Source organism: Trichechus manatus, unplaced genomic scaffold (genome assembly GCF_000243295.1).
Source record: "Trichechus manatus latirostris isolate Lorelei unplaced genomic scaffold, TriManLat1.0 scaffold00014, whole genome shotgun sequence".
NCBI classification, from domain to species: domain Eukaryota; kingdom Metazoa; phylum Chordata; class Mammalia; order Sirenia; family Trichechidae; genus Trichechus; species Trichechus manatus.
In genome coordinates this window covers 18,913,886-18,931,379 of record NW_004443950.1, presented here as the reverse complement: position 1 = coordinate 18,931,379, position 17,494 = coordinate 18,913,886, and the positions used below count along the sequence as shown (strand labels likewise).

The following is a 17,494-nucleotide window of genomic DNA, read 5'->3' as shown; positions in this document are numbered from 1 at the left end:
GATTTATAAATATACTGACAATAAAAGGCAATGATAATGAAAACTAAAACCAAGAAAAATGAGGTATTCAACTTACGTCAGAACCGACTTACAAGGAGTCTTCAGAACAGAAGCCCGTCGTCAGTCGGGGACTACTTGTATGTTGAAATTTCCTGTGACCACAAGTGAGAATTTAAGGCACTTCAGTGAGGCGTCTGCCATCTGCATTCTGCACCTCTGGTCCAGGCTGCCCTCTAATTGCTGAGTGTGTTTAAACTTCAGTTTTGCATCTAATCTGCATTAATTAGCAACTTCCCCAGAGGAAGGTAGCAGCTCTCTATGAGGCCACGGGAATTGAATTCTTGCTGATGGGGGTGATTTGCCCACACCCTTGGGCCAGCAGAGACCTCTAAAGGGCAGATCCTGAGCTGGTAGGAGAGCAGGAAGAGGTGTGCCCACCGCGAGGCACCAGTCCCCTGGCAGCAGGTCCGTGGCCTGGTGTGCGGTAGATGGGGGGCAGCCAGCCAGGCATCCCGAAGTTCATGGGAGTGGGACTAGGAGCAAGGAAGCAACTTGGGCACCTCGTTCACAGGCAGACCACACAGACCCCCTCTGGGCAGCATCAGCCCTACTACGAGCATTTATTGAGCTCCTGCTGTGTGCCAGGCACTTGCCAGACTCAGACACGGATGAACAAGATTTGGTCCTTGCCCCAAGAACATGGAGCAGACCTACACAGCCCATCGTTCCTGATTGGACACCCATCTCAGCAGGTGAAATATTACCTCACCTCCTCCAGACTGCCTCCGCCCCGTCTCCAGTGACCTCTTAAAGCCCCCTAAAGTCATATCACTCTCTCCTTCAGAAGCCTCCATGTCTCCTGTGGGATGGGGTCTGGCACCTCCCCCAAGGGCCTTCTCCTCGACCCCAGTGTGTAGCATGTCCACCCAGGCTGCATTTTCTCCTACTAGCATCCCTGCATCTGGGGTGGCCACCCTCTGGCCGGGCACTGCTATGTGAGGTCTCGGGCACTATGTGACCTGGGCTATCTGACCTGGGCTGTGGCTAGGAGGGCCTCAGGACTGGAACCCAGAGACATGCAGGGATGACAGCAGCCCCGGGACAGAGGTCTTCCAGGTGGCATACGCCCTAGGTGCCGAAGCTGCTGCTTCTAATTAGGATGTGGCGCAGCAGAGCAGAGGCCCGTAGCCTGTGGTACCCAGGACAGCCGCGCTCCGTTCCCAGCAGGCACTGCTGCCGAGGAGTCGGGTGCGGCTGAAGCTTGCTCAAGACTGTGCACATGTGGGGGGACCAGGCTCAGAGCTGCTGCCTTCAGTGGTCTTCCTGCGTGGGCCAGTGTGATGGGCAGCATAGTGGACATATGAGGGGACTGCAGATGGGGGTGGGACAGCCTGGCACGCAGCCCAGCCACCAGTAGATTCAGGACATTGAAAAGTTGCCAAGCAAACAGCTTGATGCAGGAAACCCCAGGACCGGGAGATCCAAGGACTAAGAGTCCGAAGTTCCCCATGAGGCAGGGATTCAGACCCACGCGCATCCCTCTCCCAGCCTCTCCCAGGGGGCCCCCTCAGTTCCCATCCCTGTCCCTCTTTGGGGCCCCTTCCCCCAGGCCAGTGTTCAGAGTGGGAGGACCCTCCCCCTTCAGGGCCTGGGGCTGGGATTTGAGCAGACTCAGCAGCTGTCATCCTCACGCACCATCAACCAGGGGCTGGGGGACATCAGGGCTCCTGAGGCACTTCCCGCCCCTCCTAGGCTCTTGACCCCCCTTTTGACCCGTGTTGGCATCACCCATCTACATGACCTGACCAAAAGGCTGGTCCCCCGACCCCTCCCATTGGGTCCTGGGCATCGGGGATTGGAGCCTTTATGTAGTACCCAGCAGATGGCCCTCATGTGACTCTGGAGAGGAGGGGATAAGGGACCCTTCTCCTTGACAGCCCACAGGCCGGTGAAGTCTTCTCCCCTGCTCTGCCCCAGAGCCAACTTTGTTATTGAGAAACTGGCCTCACAAAGCCCCCTCAGCCTGTGCCTCCCCTCGGTGGGTAGCCAGGATGCTCTTGAGTCAAACACCCGGAAGAAACACTTCAGCCAATGAAGAGTTCGCCGGGCGGAACGTATTTGGCAGCTGCAATAACTCACACCCTGTTTACTCTCAGCGACGCTCACTCTTACCTCATGGCACATGTTTCAGCTGCTCTACAAATGTCATCTGTCCAGAAAGAGAAAGTGGTGGTTTACTGCTTCACGGTGGGGGTGGGGGAGGGGAGCTTCCTTACAGATTTTTAGCATTATATTGAGAGGAGAGGGCAGGTACCTTCTATTATTATTATTGTGCTTTAGATGAAGGTCTACAGAGCACATTAGTTTCTCATTAAACAATACACATATTGTTTTGTGACTTTGGTTGCCAACCCCATAACATGTCAACACTCTCTCCTTGATCTTGGGTTCCCCCTTACCAGCTTTCCTGTCCCCTCCTGCCTTCTCATCCTTGCCCCTGGGCTGGCGTGCCCATTTAGTCTCATTTTGTTTTATGGGCTTGTCTAATCTTTGAAGGGTGAACCTCAGGAGTGACTTCAGTACTAATTAAAAGGGTGTCTGGGGGCCATACTCTCAGGGTTTCTCCAGTCTCTGTCATACCAGTAAGTCTGGTCTTTTTTACAAATTTGAAATTTTGTTCTACATTTTTCTCCGGCTCTGCTGAGGACCCTCTATTGCGATCCTGATCAGAGCAGTCTGTGGTGGTAGCCGGGCACCATCTAGTTCTGCTGAACTCAGTCTGGTGGAGGCCGTGGTAGTTGTGGTCCATCAGTCCTTCGGACTAATCTTTCCCTTGTGTCTTTGGTTTTCTTCATTCTCCCTTGCTCGAGGCGGGGGGTGAGAACAGTGGAGTATCTTAGATGGCCACTCTCAAGCTTTTAAGACCCCAGATGCTACTCACCAAAGTAGGATGTAGAACATTTTCTTTATAAACTATGTTATGCCAGTTGAACTAGATGTCCCCCGAGACCATGGTCCCCAGGAGGGCAGGCAACTTCTAATCTGAAATGGAGCATGTACTGGCGGGCCGTGTTCGTGGGCAGGGGTTGGGGTGGGGTTGCATGGCACCATTGGTACCACTGGGTGGAAGGGGAGGCTGGGACTTACCTAGATTGTACCTTCATTTGGGGGCTTGAGAGGGGCTTGTGGTGGTCATATTGAGGCCAAAGGCCCCCTTGAGATCGCTAGGGTACTGGCACAGATGACTTCTGATGGCAATATGTCCCTTAGCTGCCCTTCCCTGGCCTCTGCACGGAGCTTTCCAGGGTCCTGAAGTACAGCCCACTGGGGAGTGTGCAGACCTCCGTCTCAAAACGTGCAAGGCTCCTCGGGGTGGAATTTGCTTCAGCCTTTATAGGAGCCATGTGTAGAAGAGCAGCGTCCTCCATGGGAGAAGTAGACCCCAGGCCTTTGGCAAGGGGAAGAGCCCGTTATGCTTCTTTCATTAAGAGTCTGTCCTTATTAAAAAGTGACTGTGTGGGGACAGGGTCAATTCACCCTGCCCAGAGAGTTGCCGTAAGTCTGGGAACATACAGCTTGTGGAGAGCTCACAGGCTCCACATAAATTCTGTTACTGGTTTTCCTGAAGAACAAATTTTCTTTCCAAAAGGGTCGATTGCAGCCACGTTGGCTCTGTGGGCAAACATGGCCAAGAGGTCAGGGGACTCAGCCCCCCCACCCAGCCCATGCCAAGGGCTCTGGCCCGGCCAGCCTTAGAGTGGGCCAACCTTGGAGATGACCCATATTAGTTTCCTGGGGCTGCCATAATACAGGTTGGATGGCTTATAAGAAACTTATTGTCTTGCAGTTCTGGAGAAGTTCAGATTCAGGGCATGGGCTGGGCCATGTTTTCTGTCCACTCTAGCCCTGGTAGCCCTGGACTTTCTTGGCCTTCCTTGGCTTGTAGATGAGTCTTAACCTGTGTCTCCCCCTGTGTGTTTCTCTGTCTGCTTTCCTTTTTCATAAGGACAACACTCAGATGGATTAGGACCCATCTCACTCTGGTATGATCTCATGCTAACTTAACTGATAACATCTTCAAAGACACTATTTCCGAACAAGATCACTTTCACAGGCTGGTGGCACAGTGGTTAAGAGCTTAGGCTGCTAACCAAAAGGTCAGCAGTTCGAATCCACCAGCCACTCTTTGGCAAAGAGTTTAAAAAACCAAAAACCAAATCTGTTGCTGTCAAGTCGATTCCAACTCATAGTGACCCTATAGGATGGAGTAGAACTGCCCCATAGGGTTTCCAAGGAGCAGCTGGTGGATTCAAACTGCTGACCTTTTGGCTAGCAGCCTTAGCTCTTAACCACTGTGCCACCAGGGCTCCTCATAGGTACTAGGGGTTAGGGATTCAGCATATCTTTTTGAGGGACACAGTTCAATCCATAACACTACCTTAGACTCAGAGCCCAGAGGTCCAGGAGACCATGCTCTCCTGTCCAGTCTGTCCAGGACTCACGACTCACAACCCTCCCAGGCTGGGGGACAGTGCTGGTAGGAGGCCACAACCTTAGGGGCTGCCACTTCCATAGGCACATCCTCTTCCATTTTCACCAACCGGCTAGGTGCCTTCTGTAAGTGGCTCTTCAGTCCCACTTTTGCCAAATCTAGCATGACTTATTCACCCAGAAGAGGGATATCAGTAAGCATCATTGCACCTTGACAAGTTGTCAAGAGTGACAAGCAGAGTAAATTCCTGTATCTGAGACTCTGAGGAGAGGTGATTTAGCAGAGCCAGCTGCCGTTACTAGAAGAAAATAATTAAGGTAACCCAACAATGTAAAGGAAAACTGAGCTGCAGAGCGGGTCCCTTCTCTTGAAGGGATCTGTAATCGTTGGCTGCAGGAGAAAACTCCTACGTGCCAGAGAAAAATGAGCTCAGTACAGTGAAGATGGCATGAGGAAGAGGAAGGGCTGGCTGACAAGGAGGAAAACAAGCTCTTTGGTTGAGAGGGACCCTGAGGGGTGCATCCAGCTTTACTGGAGCTTCCCCTCATCCTCTGTGGGACAGTCTTGGAAGCCTGTTTCAAAGCTCCCCCATATGCACACAGATAAACACACCCATGCACATAAGCTTGGGAATACCCAGGGAGGTGTGGGCACTCTGCCCTTTGACCAAGGAAGGACATAACACTGTCCCCAGCCCAAAGAGATCAAAAAATGGCATTGCAGCAGAAGAAGGCATCGTGCTCCCAGTCCATGAACTCAGAAAATGTAGGCTTTCCAGCCCAAGGGTCACCCCACGCCCCCCTCCTTGCTTCCTAATGAATGAAGGAGCTGTGTGGCCGCATCCACAGTATGAGACCAGGGCTGAGCCTGGACCTCACAGAGAAGTTGGTGGAGTCTCCAGGTCCACGGATGGGGGATCTGGATGTCGTGTCACCAGCTGAGTGCCAGCCCTGCCTCAGTCCCCTGTGCCCGGTGGGAGCTTCTGGACCTCTGCTGGGTGCCCAGAGATATCAGGGGAAGGGCTGGGGCTCTAGAACCTGGCCCCCAACCCCAGGCAGCAGGCAGCAGCCAGCACCCCGTCTGGTGTGGTCGGACATGGTGCCCCGTTATACCAGTTTGAAGTTCTAGCTCTCTGCTTGTTTAAGGGGTGAGTGGTTCTGATTGTGACTGTGACTCTTGGCAAAAACCTCAGAGGAGAAAAGCCCACCACATGGCACAGGGGAGGGAAGAGCCCTAGCGCCTCAGTGGCCAGGGAGGGGCTGGGGGAGGAAGCCCGGACTCCTAAGTGGGTCTCCTAAAGGGAAAGCCCCTTCTCCACCCAACAACTTCCCCCAGAATAGACCAAACAAGGTACGAACCAGAATCCTCTCCTTGGGCCAGAGGTTTGTCTCACCTGAGTTTGTCATCCTGGGTGGCCCCAGCCCCCACCCAGGCAAGGGCCTCCTTAGTGGGCAAAAGGGGCATTCTGTAGCGTGGCCCACGATGTGCTGATCTCTCTCCATCTTCCCAGTCAGCCAAGAAGTGCTTACTGGACAATCATTCTATGCCTGAGTACTGCTCAGCCCTTTGGAGGAGACCAGGGAGAGTAGGATGTGCTTTCCAGCTCAGCACCAGAGCCCCAAGGCTGGCTGAGAAGGCCAAAATCCTGAAGTTAATGCCCAGGTTAGGGAACGTCCTGGAGCAAGGGGCGAAGCCCCAGTCAGAGGGGAAGGAATGTTCTGGCACACGCAAAGGAGTGCGTGTGAATGTGTCATTACAGGTGCAGAGTCCATGTGGACTGGAACAGGGAGGGCATGGCCGAGGTGGTATGGAGAGATGATAGCAGCTTTCTGAAGATCCCTTTCCCTTGTGACTCAGTGCCTTGGGAAAGTTGTGACAGCGTGGGGTTGGGATTCTTGTGAGGTCTTGATTACTCCACTGGGCAGTGGGTGGGCATGCCTGGACAGGAGCCACCCTTCTAGACCTACGTCACTTCAGGAGGTGAGATGCTGAGGTGACCATCAGCTCAGAGCCAGTAGAACCGTCCCTTTGCTCCAGCCCATTTTCCGCGTGGCATTAACGTGAGCTGTGGCCTCCGTTCACCCCATAGAGCTGCCTTTTCACAGAGCCCACCCAAGCCCCGTCCAGGCTGGGCACCCACAGATAGGAACCCTTGGAGCCAGCAGGTCCCTGGGAGCCCTGTGGTTCTTCCACTGCTAACACTCCTATGTTTGCTTTTCAGGAATGAAGTTCAACATCAGGCTGCAGCAGCCCCACAGTGTGAGTTCTGAGAATTTGATAAATCTCAGCGAAGCCTTGGGGGAAGAGTTCGGGAGGGCACGGTTGCAAATTTGGAGCTCAGGTTGAATTCATTCTTGGAAAGAAAAATGTGTCCGGCCCATCCGAGGAGCCTTAGGAATAAAGCTCGGGACTTCGGGCCTGTGAATTTCCCCTTCCTGGTAGATGGCTGCTCTGGGCTGTGCTAGCAGATGCAGTGAATTTGAACCAGCCCCCAAGCAGGCCACCAGCCCCAGCTCCCACGCTCACCAGGCATAGGTTCCTGGAAGACCTGCGCCATCTTGTGGCCGAGAGGACACTTGCATCTCGGGCCCCACACTCCTGGCAAGCCCATGGCCAGCTGAGGACAGCCCTGTGCTGTTCAGCTGGCCAGTGATGAGGGGGCGGGGCGCCAGGGGAGGGCCAGGCCAGGGCTCAGCGCAGATTGGTCCATGCGCAGGCCCAGGCTGTCTCCCTCTCCCTCACCCTCACCCTCAAGGGTGGAGCTCAGGCCACAGAGGATCCAGGGACCCTGGCCATGGCAAGGGGCTGGCCTGTGTGACCCTGTGTCCAGCTGTCCTGCTCACCCTAGTAACCATTTCTCTTCTTGTCGCAGGACTTTCCACCAGGCAGTTCCAAGGATGGTGACTTGAAGGTGCCCACAGAGAAGGGTACCCGAGACTGGTCTGATCCCTCCCCCAGGGGCCTCAACCCTCAGTGGGACAGCCTGGGACCTCTGGTGCATGACCAGCCAAGACCCCATCTAAAGATGGGGGCTCGCCTGCGACTCCAGCAGCGGCGGCGGCGGCTGCTTATCAAAAAAATGCCAGCTGTGGCAGCCATCCCAGCCAACAGCTCAGCCAGCACCCTGCAGTGGCCGGGCCCCTGGACCCTGAGCGGCCACTGGGCCATCCTGCAAGAGAACCAGCAAGAGCGCAAGAGGGTGATGCAAGAGGCGTGTGCCAAGTACCGGGCGAGCAGCAGCCGCAGGGCGATCACGCCACACCACGTGTCCCGCATCTTCGTGGAGGACCGCCACCGCGTGCTCTACTGCGAGGTGCCCAAGGCCGGCTGCTCCAACTGGAAGCGGGTGCTGATGGTGCTTGCCGGGCTGGCCTCGTCCACCGCCGACATTCAGCACAACACAGTGCACTACGGGAGCGCCCTTAAGCGGCTGGACACCTTCGACCACCAAGGCATCCTCCACCGCCTCAGCACCTACACCAAGATGCTCTTTGTCCGTGAGCCCTTCGAGAGGCTTGTCTCTGCCTTTCGCGACAAATTCGAGCACCCCAATAGCTACTACCACCCTGTCTTCGGTAAGGCCATCCTGGCCCGGTACCGGGCCAACGCCTCGAGAGAGGCACTGAGGACGGGCTCTGGCGTGCGGTTCCCTGAGTTTGTCCAGTACTTGCTGGACGTGCACCGGCCGGTGGGCATGGACATCCACTGGGACCACGTCAGCCGGCTCTGCAGCCCCTGCCTCATCGACTATGACTTCGTGGGCAAGTTTGAAAGCATGGAGGACGATGCTAACTTCTTCCTGCGCCTGATCCATGCACCACAAAACCTGACCTTCCCCCAGTTCAAGGACCGGCACTCACAGGAGGCGCGGACCACAGCAAGGATCACCCACCAGTACTTCGCCCAGCTCTCCACCCTGCAGCGGCAGCGTACTTATGACTTCTACTACATGGACTACCTGATGTTCAACTACTCCAAGCCCTTTGCGGACCTGTACTGAGGGGCGGGCCCTGCTCCAGCCACGCCCCCTCCATGGAGCATCCTGCTCTCCTGTCTCCATGGCCCCCAGTCCAGCAGCTGAGGGGTATCCTGAGCAACAGGGCCCAGAGGCCGTGAGGAGTCATGGCTGTGGGTAAAGCAGGCCCCAGGCTTGGATGAGGACTCTGGCCCTTGTCTGAGACGCTCTCCCTCACTCCTTGGCTGAGGGAGATGCCCTCAGGGGTAGGCTTGACACCCCGGGAGTCCCAGCTGCCTTCACTCAGCTCAGCCAAGTGTCACAATGACCAGGGAAGTCTGAGGCCCAAAGGAGGAGGGCCCCAGCCATGAGGGATGTCCTGCAGTCCCTGAACCATTGCCTTGTACCAAACCACATGGTTTGCGCTTTTCTACAACCCAGGGGGAGCTCCCCTGGGAATGAGGTTCTGAATAAAGCACATGGTTTCCAGAGCAGCTGGGTCTGCACTCTGTCTGGTGGTGTGGGATCACTTGGCCCCTTCCCCTGCCATCGGGAGCTGTCCCCTCCCCAGGGCAGCCTGGGCCAAGTCCTGCAGGCCCCACCGTAGGGAAGCCCAGGGCTGATGGCCTCGTGTATGAGTTGGGCAGAGGACCAGCGGCTCCCACTCAGGGACCAGCAGCAGGCCCACCTCACACTCAGGCATCTGAGGCCAGGATCCAGTCATCTGCGCCCTCCCTTCTCAGTACTGCATGTTCACCCTCAAAGGAGAGACAGATCTGTCCACATGGAAGCCCCTGGGGTCCCTTCTTGTCCATGTGATCTGTGGGGGCCCCTGAGGCCTGCCAAAGTAGTGGCCAGCTCACTGGGCAAGCCACCAATTGGGGCTGCCACTGGGGTCAGTGGGGCTCTCCCCAGGGGTCGCAGTGGGCATGGACTTTCCAGGCAGGGAGTGATGCCAGCCCTGGCTTTATGAACCTCTGGACTAACCAGGGCTTTGACCCAAAATTGTCATCTGCAGACCCCCTGACCTTAATCCCTGGCTCCATTTACCTGATGAAGCTACCTGAGAGCTCCCAGCAGAAGCTGTGAAGGAAGCTCTTCCTCCAGAAGCACACATTTTCACCCACAGAAATGATTCTGAACCTCTCAAAAGCTGGGGTGATTGTTGAAAGATCTGAGACAAAGTGTCTGGTGGAGCTTTGAGAGTGGGCGTGACTGCTTGTGGGAAAGGGGAACTGCTGCCTATTTCTGGGAGTCTTTCCGTCTGTCTGCCTGCTTCTGTGTCTCTGTCTCTCTCTGCCAGAAGCCTGCTGCATATCCTCTGAATCTGTCTGTGGGACTGTCCAGGGGTTTGTCTGCTCCCACAGGTTAGGGGAGGTGCTACTGTTTCCTGAGTGGATGCGCCGCTGGATTCTGTTCAGGCTCACACCAGCAAGCTGCTCCATCTCCCTTCCTACCTCCACTCCAGGCTCTGAACACCTTTAAAGAGGGAACAAGGAGCCAAGGGGGCCTCCTGCCTGCTTAGGGCCACATGCGGCCAGGAACTGAGTGGGTGTGATGCCTCCCCTTGGGTTCCCTGGACCGTGGCCTAGACCATCTGGCAGAAGGAGCCCAGAGGGGGAGGGGAAAGGTACTCACAGACGGAGGGTAGGAGGGCCAGAGAGGCTGACCCCCGCATCATCCAGGCCAGGGTTGGTGAGAGGGGTAGGAGGGGCAGACAGATCATGACCCAGAAGCAGCTGCCCTGGGCTCTGGTGCTCACAGGGTGAGACTAGGTCCACAATGAAGAAGTGTCTCTGGTCATAAACCTTTGGTGCAGCCTGAGGCAGAGTGTCACAGTGTCCTCTGCTCAGCAAAGGGGACACCTGGGAGTCCAGATGGGGCAGCCTTCAGGGCAGCTCTACCCACCGCCACCACCACAACCATGGCTGCTGCTGCTTGGAGACATCAGGATTGCCCTGGGGAACCATCCCCACAATGTATGTGTGAGTGTGTGTGAGAGTGAGAGAGAGCGTGTGTGAACACATGACTGCGTGTGTGAGCATGTTTGTGAGAGTATGTGTGTATGTGTGTGTGCATGTGTGAACATGAGAGTGTGAGCATGTATGAGTGTGCAATGTGAATGAGTGTGTGTGCATGCATGAGCATGTGTGTGTGTGAGCATGTGTGAGTGTGCATGTATGAACATGAATGTGTAAGCATGTGTGTGAGAGCATGTGTAAACTTGAGTGTGTGACCTTGTATGAGTGCATATGTGAACATATGAGTGTGTAAGCATAAACATAATGTGTGTGAGCATGTGTGAGTATGTGCAGTGAACATGAGTGTGTGTAAGTGTGTGAGGATGAGAGTGTATATGTGTATTAGGGGGAGGTAGGAAAAGACACCTTTATTTGTGCCACCTCTTCAGAGACAAGTGCCTGAGTTGGAAGATCTCCCACTGTGGACACAAGATACCCATCAAATAGGGCTTCCCTTCTGGGTGGCGATTGGCAGGAGACAAGGTCAGTGCTGGCAAGAATAGCAAGGCCTTGAGGCTTGCCCCTTGCCTAAAGAATTTTCACTGAGCTTCCACCCTGGCCCAGTGTTGTGCTGTGCACCTTACGGGAGGAAAGAGGTCCAGGGTTCCTCTTGCTGTCATGGTTAGAATCTGATGAACAAGGGCTGGAGGGAGGCAGGCCTAGGTCCTCCTCTGCCTGGCTCAGGGGGTGTGAACACTGGAGCGTGTTGGAGGAAGTCAGCATCACTTACTGGTAGAAACAATAAGAAAGGCCTGATAATACTTCTGCTTCAACTAGATAAGTGTCCTGAGTCATTGTATAAAAATGTATTTCTTATATAAAACAGTCTGCAGGCCTGGCTGTCTATGAGTGGTTTGAGGCTGGGGGTGGGGGAGCCAAGTGGAGGGGTACCCTCACTCCTGTCCCCACCTCCACTCCTAATCCACCCCAAATGTCATACAGATCACCCTCTGGAAGAGCCTTCTAGGAAATAACCACAGTCATCAGTCAACAGCCCCCAGCATGACCTCCAACTATAGGCAGTAGGCCTGGCCCCAAGACCCAACCCTAAATCCACTCCAGCCCCAAGCCTCATATAGCCCTAGGGCCTAGGAGGAGCAGACTGTGGCCTGAACTGCCAACAGAGGAAAGTGTGTGCATATGTGTGTCCATGTGTCTGTGTTGGTGTTTGAGCCTGTGGGAGTGGTGGGTGTGAGTGTGTGAGTCTATGCATACGTTGCATATGTGCCTGTATGTGATGTGGTAGGTTCTGTGTGTGTCTGGGGAGTGCCTATGTGTGTGTGTACATGTGTGTGAATTTGCATATGTGTCTCTGTGTGTGCGGGGCCATGGAGTTGGGAGAATAACTGCCCAACTCCTATGCCCTTCTTCCGGCTTGGTCTCTGAAATGGAGGCCTCTCTGGGGTAGCCCCCAGCAAAGTCCCAGCCGGGCTTTTGCCCTAGGAGTGGCTGAGACCTCGCCAGATGTGAGCCCTGCTTTCTGAGCAGCCAAGAGAACATGATGACCCCACAGCCTAGTTCCCTCCAAGCCTGTGAGCCCCAGAAGCCCTGGAGCCCCCTGGAGAGATGGAACGTGATGTCCAGCCAGAGGTCAGGCATGAGATTCAGACACCTCTGGCCTCAGACACAACCAAATCCTCCCTCTCCCCACTGTTCCCATGTGGCCAGGGCCCACTGTAAGCAGCCCAGCACAGAGGCAGGTGGTGGATGAAGGGACAGCCCTCTAGCCCTCTCCCTTCCCCCTCCCAGGCAGTGCCTATTTGCCACTTCATCCTTAGGGGTGAGCCCTCTTGATGAGGGAATGGGGGGCCCAGGACAGCCCGTGGCCCTGAGGCCTTTGGGTGGCCTCACTCCTCCCCCTCATCTTGGTCCTTTACTCTCTGGGGGATGCCCATGGCCAATCAAGGGAGTTTCCTCCTGGCGCCTCCCACCCGCACAGTGCAGTGGGGCCCAGAGCCAGGAACGGGCCAAGGTGGTCTCCAGGAGCTGGGGGCAGGGTGGTCTGGGGCAGGCCAGGGCTCAAATAATGCTGCTCCATCTTTGGGGACCTGTGCTGATGGGTACAATGACCCCTAGGTGAGAAATAAACAGCCACCTGGAAAGCTGTGTCCTGGGCGCAGGGAGAGGACAGTGTTGCCAGCTGCTCTGGCTGCAGGGAGCTGGCTCTGAGGTCCACTGGTCCAGGCTGGAGGAGGGTGTAGGAGAGCCCTGAGCTCTGGCCCACCCCCTTCAATCCTGGCCCAGCAGCAAAGCCAGTGCTGTTCCCAAACTCTTCACCTTGCCGGAAGAACACGTGGCACAAGGGTTTCAGCTGTGAGATGGCAGCAGAGGGTGGCCAGGGTCTGGGCCAGGCTGGGGCCACTTGGGAACAGGTACTCCTGTCCCCTCCCCCACCCCTGGGCCGGCCTCCTTAAATGAGGCTTGGGGAGAGGACTTGAAGCCTGAGACAAGGGTCAGAGGTCAGAGGTCAGAAATGAGTCCTTCCCAACCATAAGGTCCAGTAGGCCCTGCCATGTTGCCTGATTTGCCAGCCTGAATCACGTGCACATGCTGTGCTGGGTGCTATGCTGAGCCCTCCATGCCTCTCCCAGCAGCCCTATCCATGACTTCCTGGACCCACTTTACGGGTGAGGAGACTGAGGCACAGAGCTGCACAGCGACAGGAGTTGGAGCTGGGGTTCTATCCCCAGGCAATCTGACTGGGACCCATCGTTCTGTGCCAGTGGTCCTGCCACCCCCAACTCCCAGCATCTGTGCCCTCCGTGGTAGTGAGAGGCGGAGTGGGCAGATCTCCACAGGCGCAGAGACCGCTCGCAGCCACCAGGTGGCGCTATGTCCTAGCGCCTGAGCAGCGGCTCGGGCATCCCCCGCTGGGCCACAAGGTGGCGGCAACAACCCGACTGGTTGCGGCTCCAGGTGGGTGACGCCTCCAGCCGACCCACAGGAAACCAGCCATCCCAGCCTCAGCGAGACCGTCCCTTCCCCTGACCCTGCCAGTCTTCTGCCCTCTTTCTCGCTCCCAGCCAGGAGGTCACGAGGGCTCTGATTCTCCAGCTGTCCCCTGGCCGACCTCCGAGTTTACTCTAGAACCTGCTGGCTCCAGGGAGACCCACCTGTTCTCATCGACTCCCCTAATACCAGGCCCCCAAACATTCCCCGCACCTCTCACCCCTCAAATGGGCCTAATGAGGGCAAGATGGTCCCAGGGATCCCTTGCAAGTGCAGACTGGTGGGCAAGGAGGGCACAGGCCGTGGAAAGGCCAGTCAGTGTCACCGGGGGTGGGGGCTGCCATCCCCCTGACTGGCTTCAAGCCTTTCTTCGGCAAGTTTAGACTGCGTGCCTCCTGATCTCTTTCATGACCTTGCGCGTTGCTCCTTCTGTCTCACTCCCCTGGCAAACCCCAGCCCAGCCTGCCCCCTGCGCCTTCTCCTGCCCCCTGAGCCTCCTCCTGCCCCCTACGCCTTCTCCTGCCCCCTGAGCCTCCTCCTGCCCCCTGTGCCTTCTCCTGCCCCCTGAGCCTCCTCCTGCCCCCTGCGCCTTCTCCTGCCCCTTGCGCCTCCCCCTGTCCCCTGCGCCTCCCCCTGACCCCTGCACTGCAGAACACCCTGTGGAGTTCACTGGGTTCTCTCTAGACTCATGATCACAAAGCTCACAGGGGGATCAACAACCTCACGGGCTTGTCCTCTACTGCCAATGAGGGTGAGGTCAGGGCTTCTCTGACCTCAACTACAGCACGAATGCGCACGCACACGCACACACACACACACACACACACACAGGCACAGACACTGACATACCCCGCCTCACAAACACAGACACAAACATACACAGAGACACATGCATGCAGACACACACATAGCCATCCTCACAAGCACACACGCAGACACATACAGACACTCAGAAGCCCACACATCCACTCCTGGCCCAAAGCCAGGACACACAGCCACGCACTCGCACAGACACACCAGGAACCTCCACAGCTAATGACATGGCCTCTCACAATTTGGAGCGCTGGTGGCACAGTGGTTAAGAGCTCAGCTGCTAACCAAAAGGTTGGCAGTTCGAACCCACCAGCTGCTCCTTGGAAACCCTATGGGGCAGTTCTACTCTGTCCTATAGGGTCGCTGAGTGAGAATTGACTCAACGGCAATGGGTTTGGTTTGGGGTGTTTTTTGGACCAACACAAAGTCCCTCACTGTCTTACAGCACGTTTATCCACTTCACTTGAGCCCTGTAATCCCTCTCCCCTCTCTGCACCTGTCAGGGGTCTCCCCTCTGCTCTCCTCTGGACCCCAGCCCTTTTGTCCCCTTCTCAAAGATACCAGTCATGCATTGCCCCCCTCTCCCGGGCCACTGGGTTTTCCCATCAGCAGAAAACAAGCTGTAAAACCCCACCTTGAAGAACGAAAGAGCCCTCAGCCCCACACCCCGCTCCAGCTATCACCCCGTTTCTCTCCTCCCCTTCCCGGTAAAACATACCTGCTGCCTCCGCTCCTTCACCTCTCTGTTTACTCCTGAACCTGCCACAGTCTGGTTCCCAGTCCTACCACCCACAGAAAGGCTCTTGGCAGCATCCTCCACCACCCCACGTTCTGAGCTCCACAGGCGCTGCCCTGCCTTCGTCTCACAGCCCTGCTGGCCGTTGGCCACCTCCTTCCCGGGTGCTCTCTCCACGCTTGATTTCCTAGACGCCCACTTCCCTGGTTTTCCTCCAGGAGATCTTGGTATTTCCTTCTCTGTCTCCTTCACTTATTCCTCCTTCTCTACCCAGTCTTTAAAAGTTGGGGAGCCCCTTGGCCCAGTCTTTGACTCTGCTTTCTGTGCGCTCATCCTTGAATGAGCTCACCCAGCCTGGGGCCCTAAATACCTCCATGCTAGTGACTCCCGAATTTGCACCTCCAGCCTGGACCTCCGGACGCCTGTGGCCACACCTCTTTCGCCGCCCCAGCCCTCCCTGCACCTCCCCACCCCCTGCAGGCCTCCCATCTCAGCCTGTGATTCCTGGGTCCACTCTGGATTTTGCACACGGAATTCCTGAGCAGATCCCTTCCGCTCTGCTTCCTAAGTGTATCCTGAATCCATCGACTCTTCTCTCTTCAGTGCCTTCATCTTCATCTGAGCCATCTGCTGGCTGGGCTCCTTGAGTGATCAGGAATAATAACACTTGTGTGGGGGCCAGTACTGGTTCAGTGGTAGAATTCTCACCTTCCATGCAGGAGACCTGAGTTTGATTCCCAGCCAATGCATCTCATGCACAGCCATCAGCCATCTGTCAGCAGAGGCTTGCATGTTGCTGTGATGCTGAACAGGTTTTAGCAGAGCTTCCAGACTAAGATAGACTAGGAAGAAAGGCCTGGTGATCTACTTCTGGAAACCAGACAACAAAAACCCTATGGATCACAACCGTCTGGTCTGAAACCAATCATGGGGATGGGGAGCGTTTCCTTCCATCGCGTATGGGATTGCCATGAGTCGGGGGGTTGACTTGATGGCAGCTAACAACACGTGGTGTTTACTGGTTTACCAGATACTGCTCTAAGCATTTCAAATTTAATCTTCCCTACAGTCTTATAAGAGATACAATAATTATCTTCCCCATTTTTTACAAATAAGGAAATGGAGACACATAGAGATTAATTCGCCCAAGGTCACACAGCTACTAAACGGATGTTCCAGGATTCAGACTCTGGTGGTTTGGCCCCAATGCCCACGCTCTCACCCACTAATACGTTTACTGCCTCTCTGGTGCCGGGGGTAGGATGTTTCACTGGGGCAAGGGAAAAGAACAAGCTTTCCTGGGCAATGGAGGGACATTTCCAGGCACTGAGTGCCCATCTGAGGTTTGTTTGGTGAAAGCACAGGGACACCAACGTGCCGTATGGCGGCTTCTGTGCAGCACAGAGAAGCGGGGAGCTGGGCTCCTCTGGGCATGTGTGATGGCAGGAAAGAAGGGGACAGAGAAACAGTGATCCAAGGGATCTAGGCTAGACAAGCAGAGGCATGAGGACAGGATGGGCTGATGGGCAGATAGAGGTGATGGGGTCTGTGGAGGAAGTGAGATGGGAGTTGGGAATCTGACTGGAGATGGTACAGTTTCCTGTGGTGACAAGGGCAGACTGTGGCCAGGGTGGGCAGGGGAGAGGTTCACTGGATGCAGATCACCTCAGCTCTAGGGCTTGTAGACAAGTCATGTCCCAGGGACATAGCTTCTTCAGCCTCCTCCGGGGTCTGAAGATGCCATTATCCTACACCCACATCCACACCCAGCCCCATCAGCCTATGCCTGTCGCCTGCCTGCTAACCTGCCTGCCTGGATCTGCCTATCTGTCCTGTCTGCATCGGCCTGAGTGTCTGGGCCAGCCTGTCTGCTTGGGTGGGTGGGGGTTGCGAGGGCTACAAGCCAGCCTCCTCTCCTGGGGTGCAGAGCCAGGAAGTGGGGGGCACGGAGCCCGTAAAGCTGGCCAGTACCAGCTGGAGAGGAGCCTGCCCCAGGCCCAGGCCCAGCCCAGGCTGCTGAGCCCTGGAGCCTGGTCTTGGGGAGCCATATGAAGGGCAGTGCCTGCAGGCCTGGAGAAGAGACCCAGACCAGGCAGGACGGGCCAGGGCGGGTGAACCCAGGAGAGGAGGGGGAGCTACATTCTTGCTCTCTAAACCAATGCGCTGAATTTTCCTTTTCCTTTTATTTATCTCTTCTTCTTAAATCCTGTTTCTCTCCCTGAGGCGTCTAATCTATTATTTAACATGGGATCGTGCGATTGAAACTCCCAGGCAAATTGAAAATTGTTTGTGTTTGAGGTTTCAGGCATGAAGCTGAGGCAACCATTTCTGGGAGATCCCGGGAACCTGGGTGCTGGCAAAGAAGGAGCTCTCTGCTTTTCCAAGGGGCTGGGTGGAGCAGGGTGGTCGTGGCACCTACGGGCCCGGCAGGCCCGGGGCACATTCTCACTCAGGCCCTGCGTGCCCAGAGCCCACAGCTCTGGGATCATCCATCTCCACGTGGCATTTCACTTGGGAAGGCTGTCAAA

The 17,494-nt window shown here is 55.9% G+C and overlaps 1 protein-coding gene across 1 annotated transcript in view; it reads left to right on the top strand.

Moving 5' to 3' along the window:
- Positions 1-8,492, top strand: part of CHST8 (carbohydrate sulfotransferase 8) — an 80,283-nt gene extending 71,791 nt beyond the window's left edge. Inside the window, exons 2-3 of the mRNA XM_004371605.1 lie at positions 6,714-6,751; positions 7,365-8,492. Coding sequence (XP_004371662.1) covers positions 6,714-6,751; positions 7,365-8,492 — 1,166 coding nt within the window. The remainder of the gene's footprint in view (positions 1-6,713; positions 6,752-7,364) is intronic.
- Positions 8,493-17,494: the final 9,002 nt, after the last annotated feature.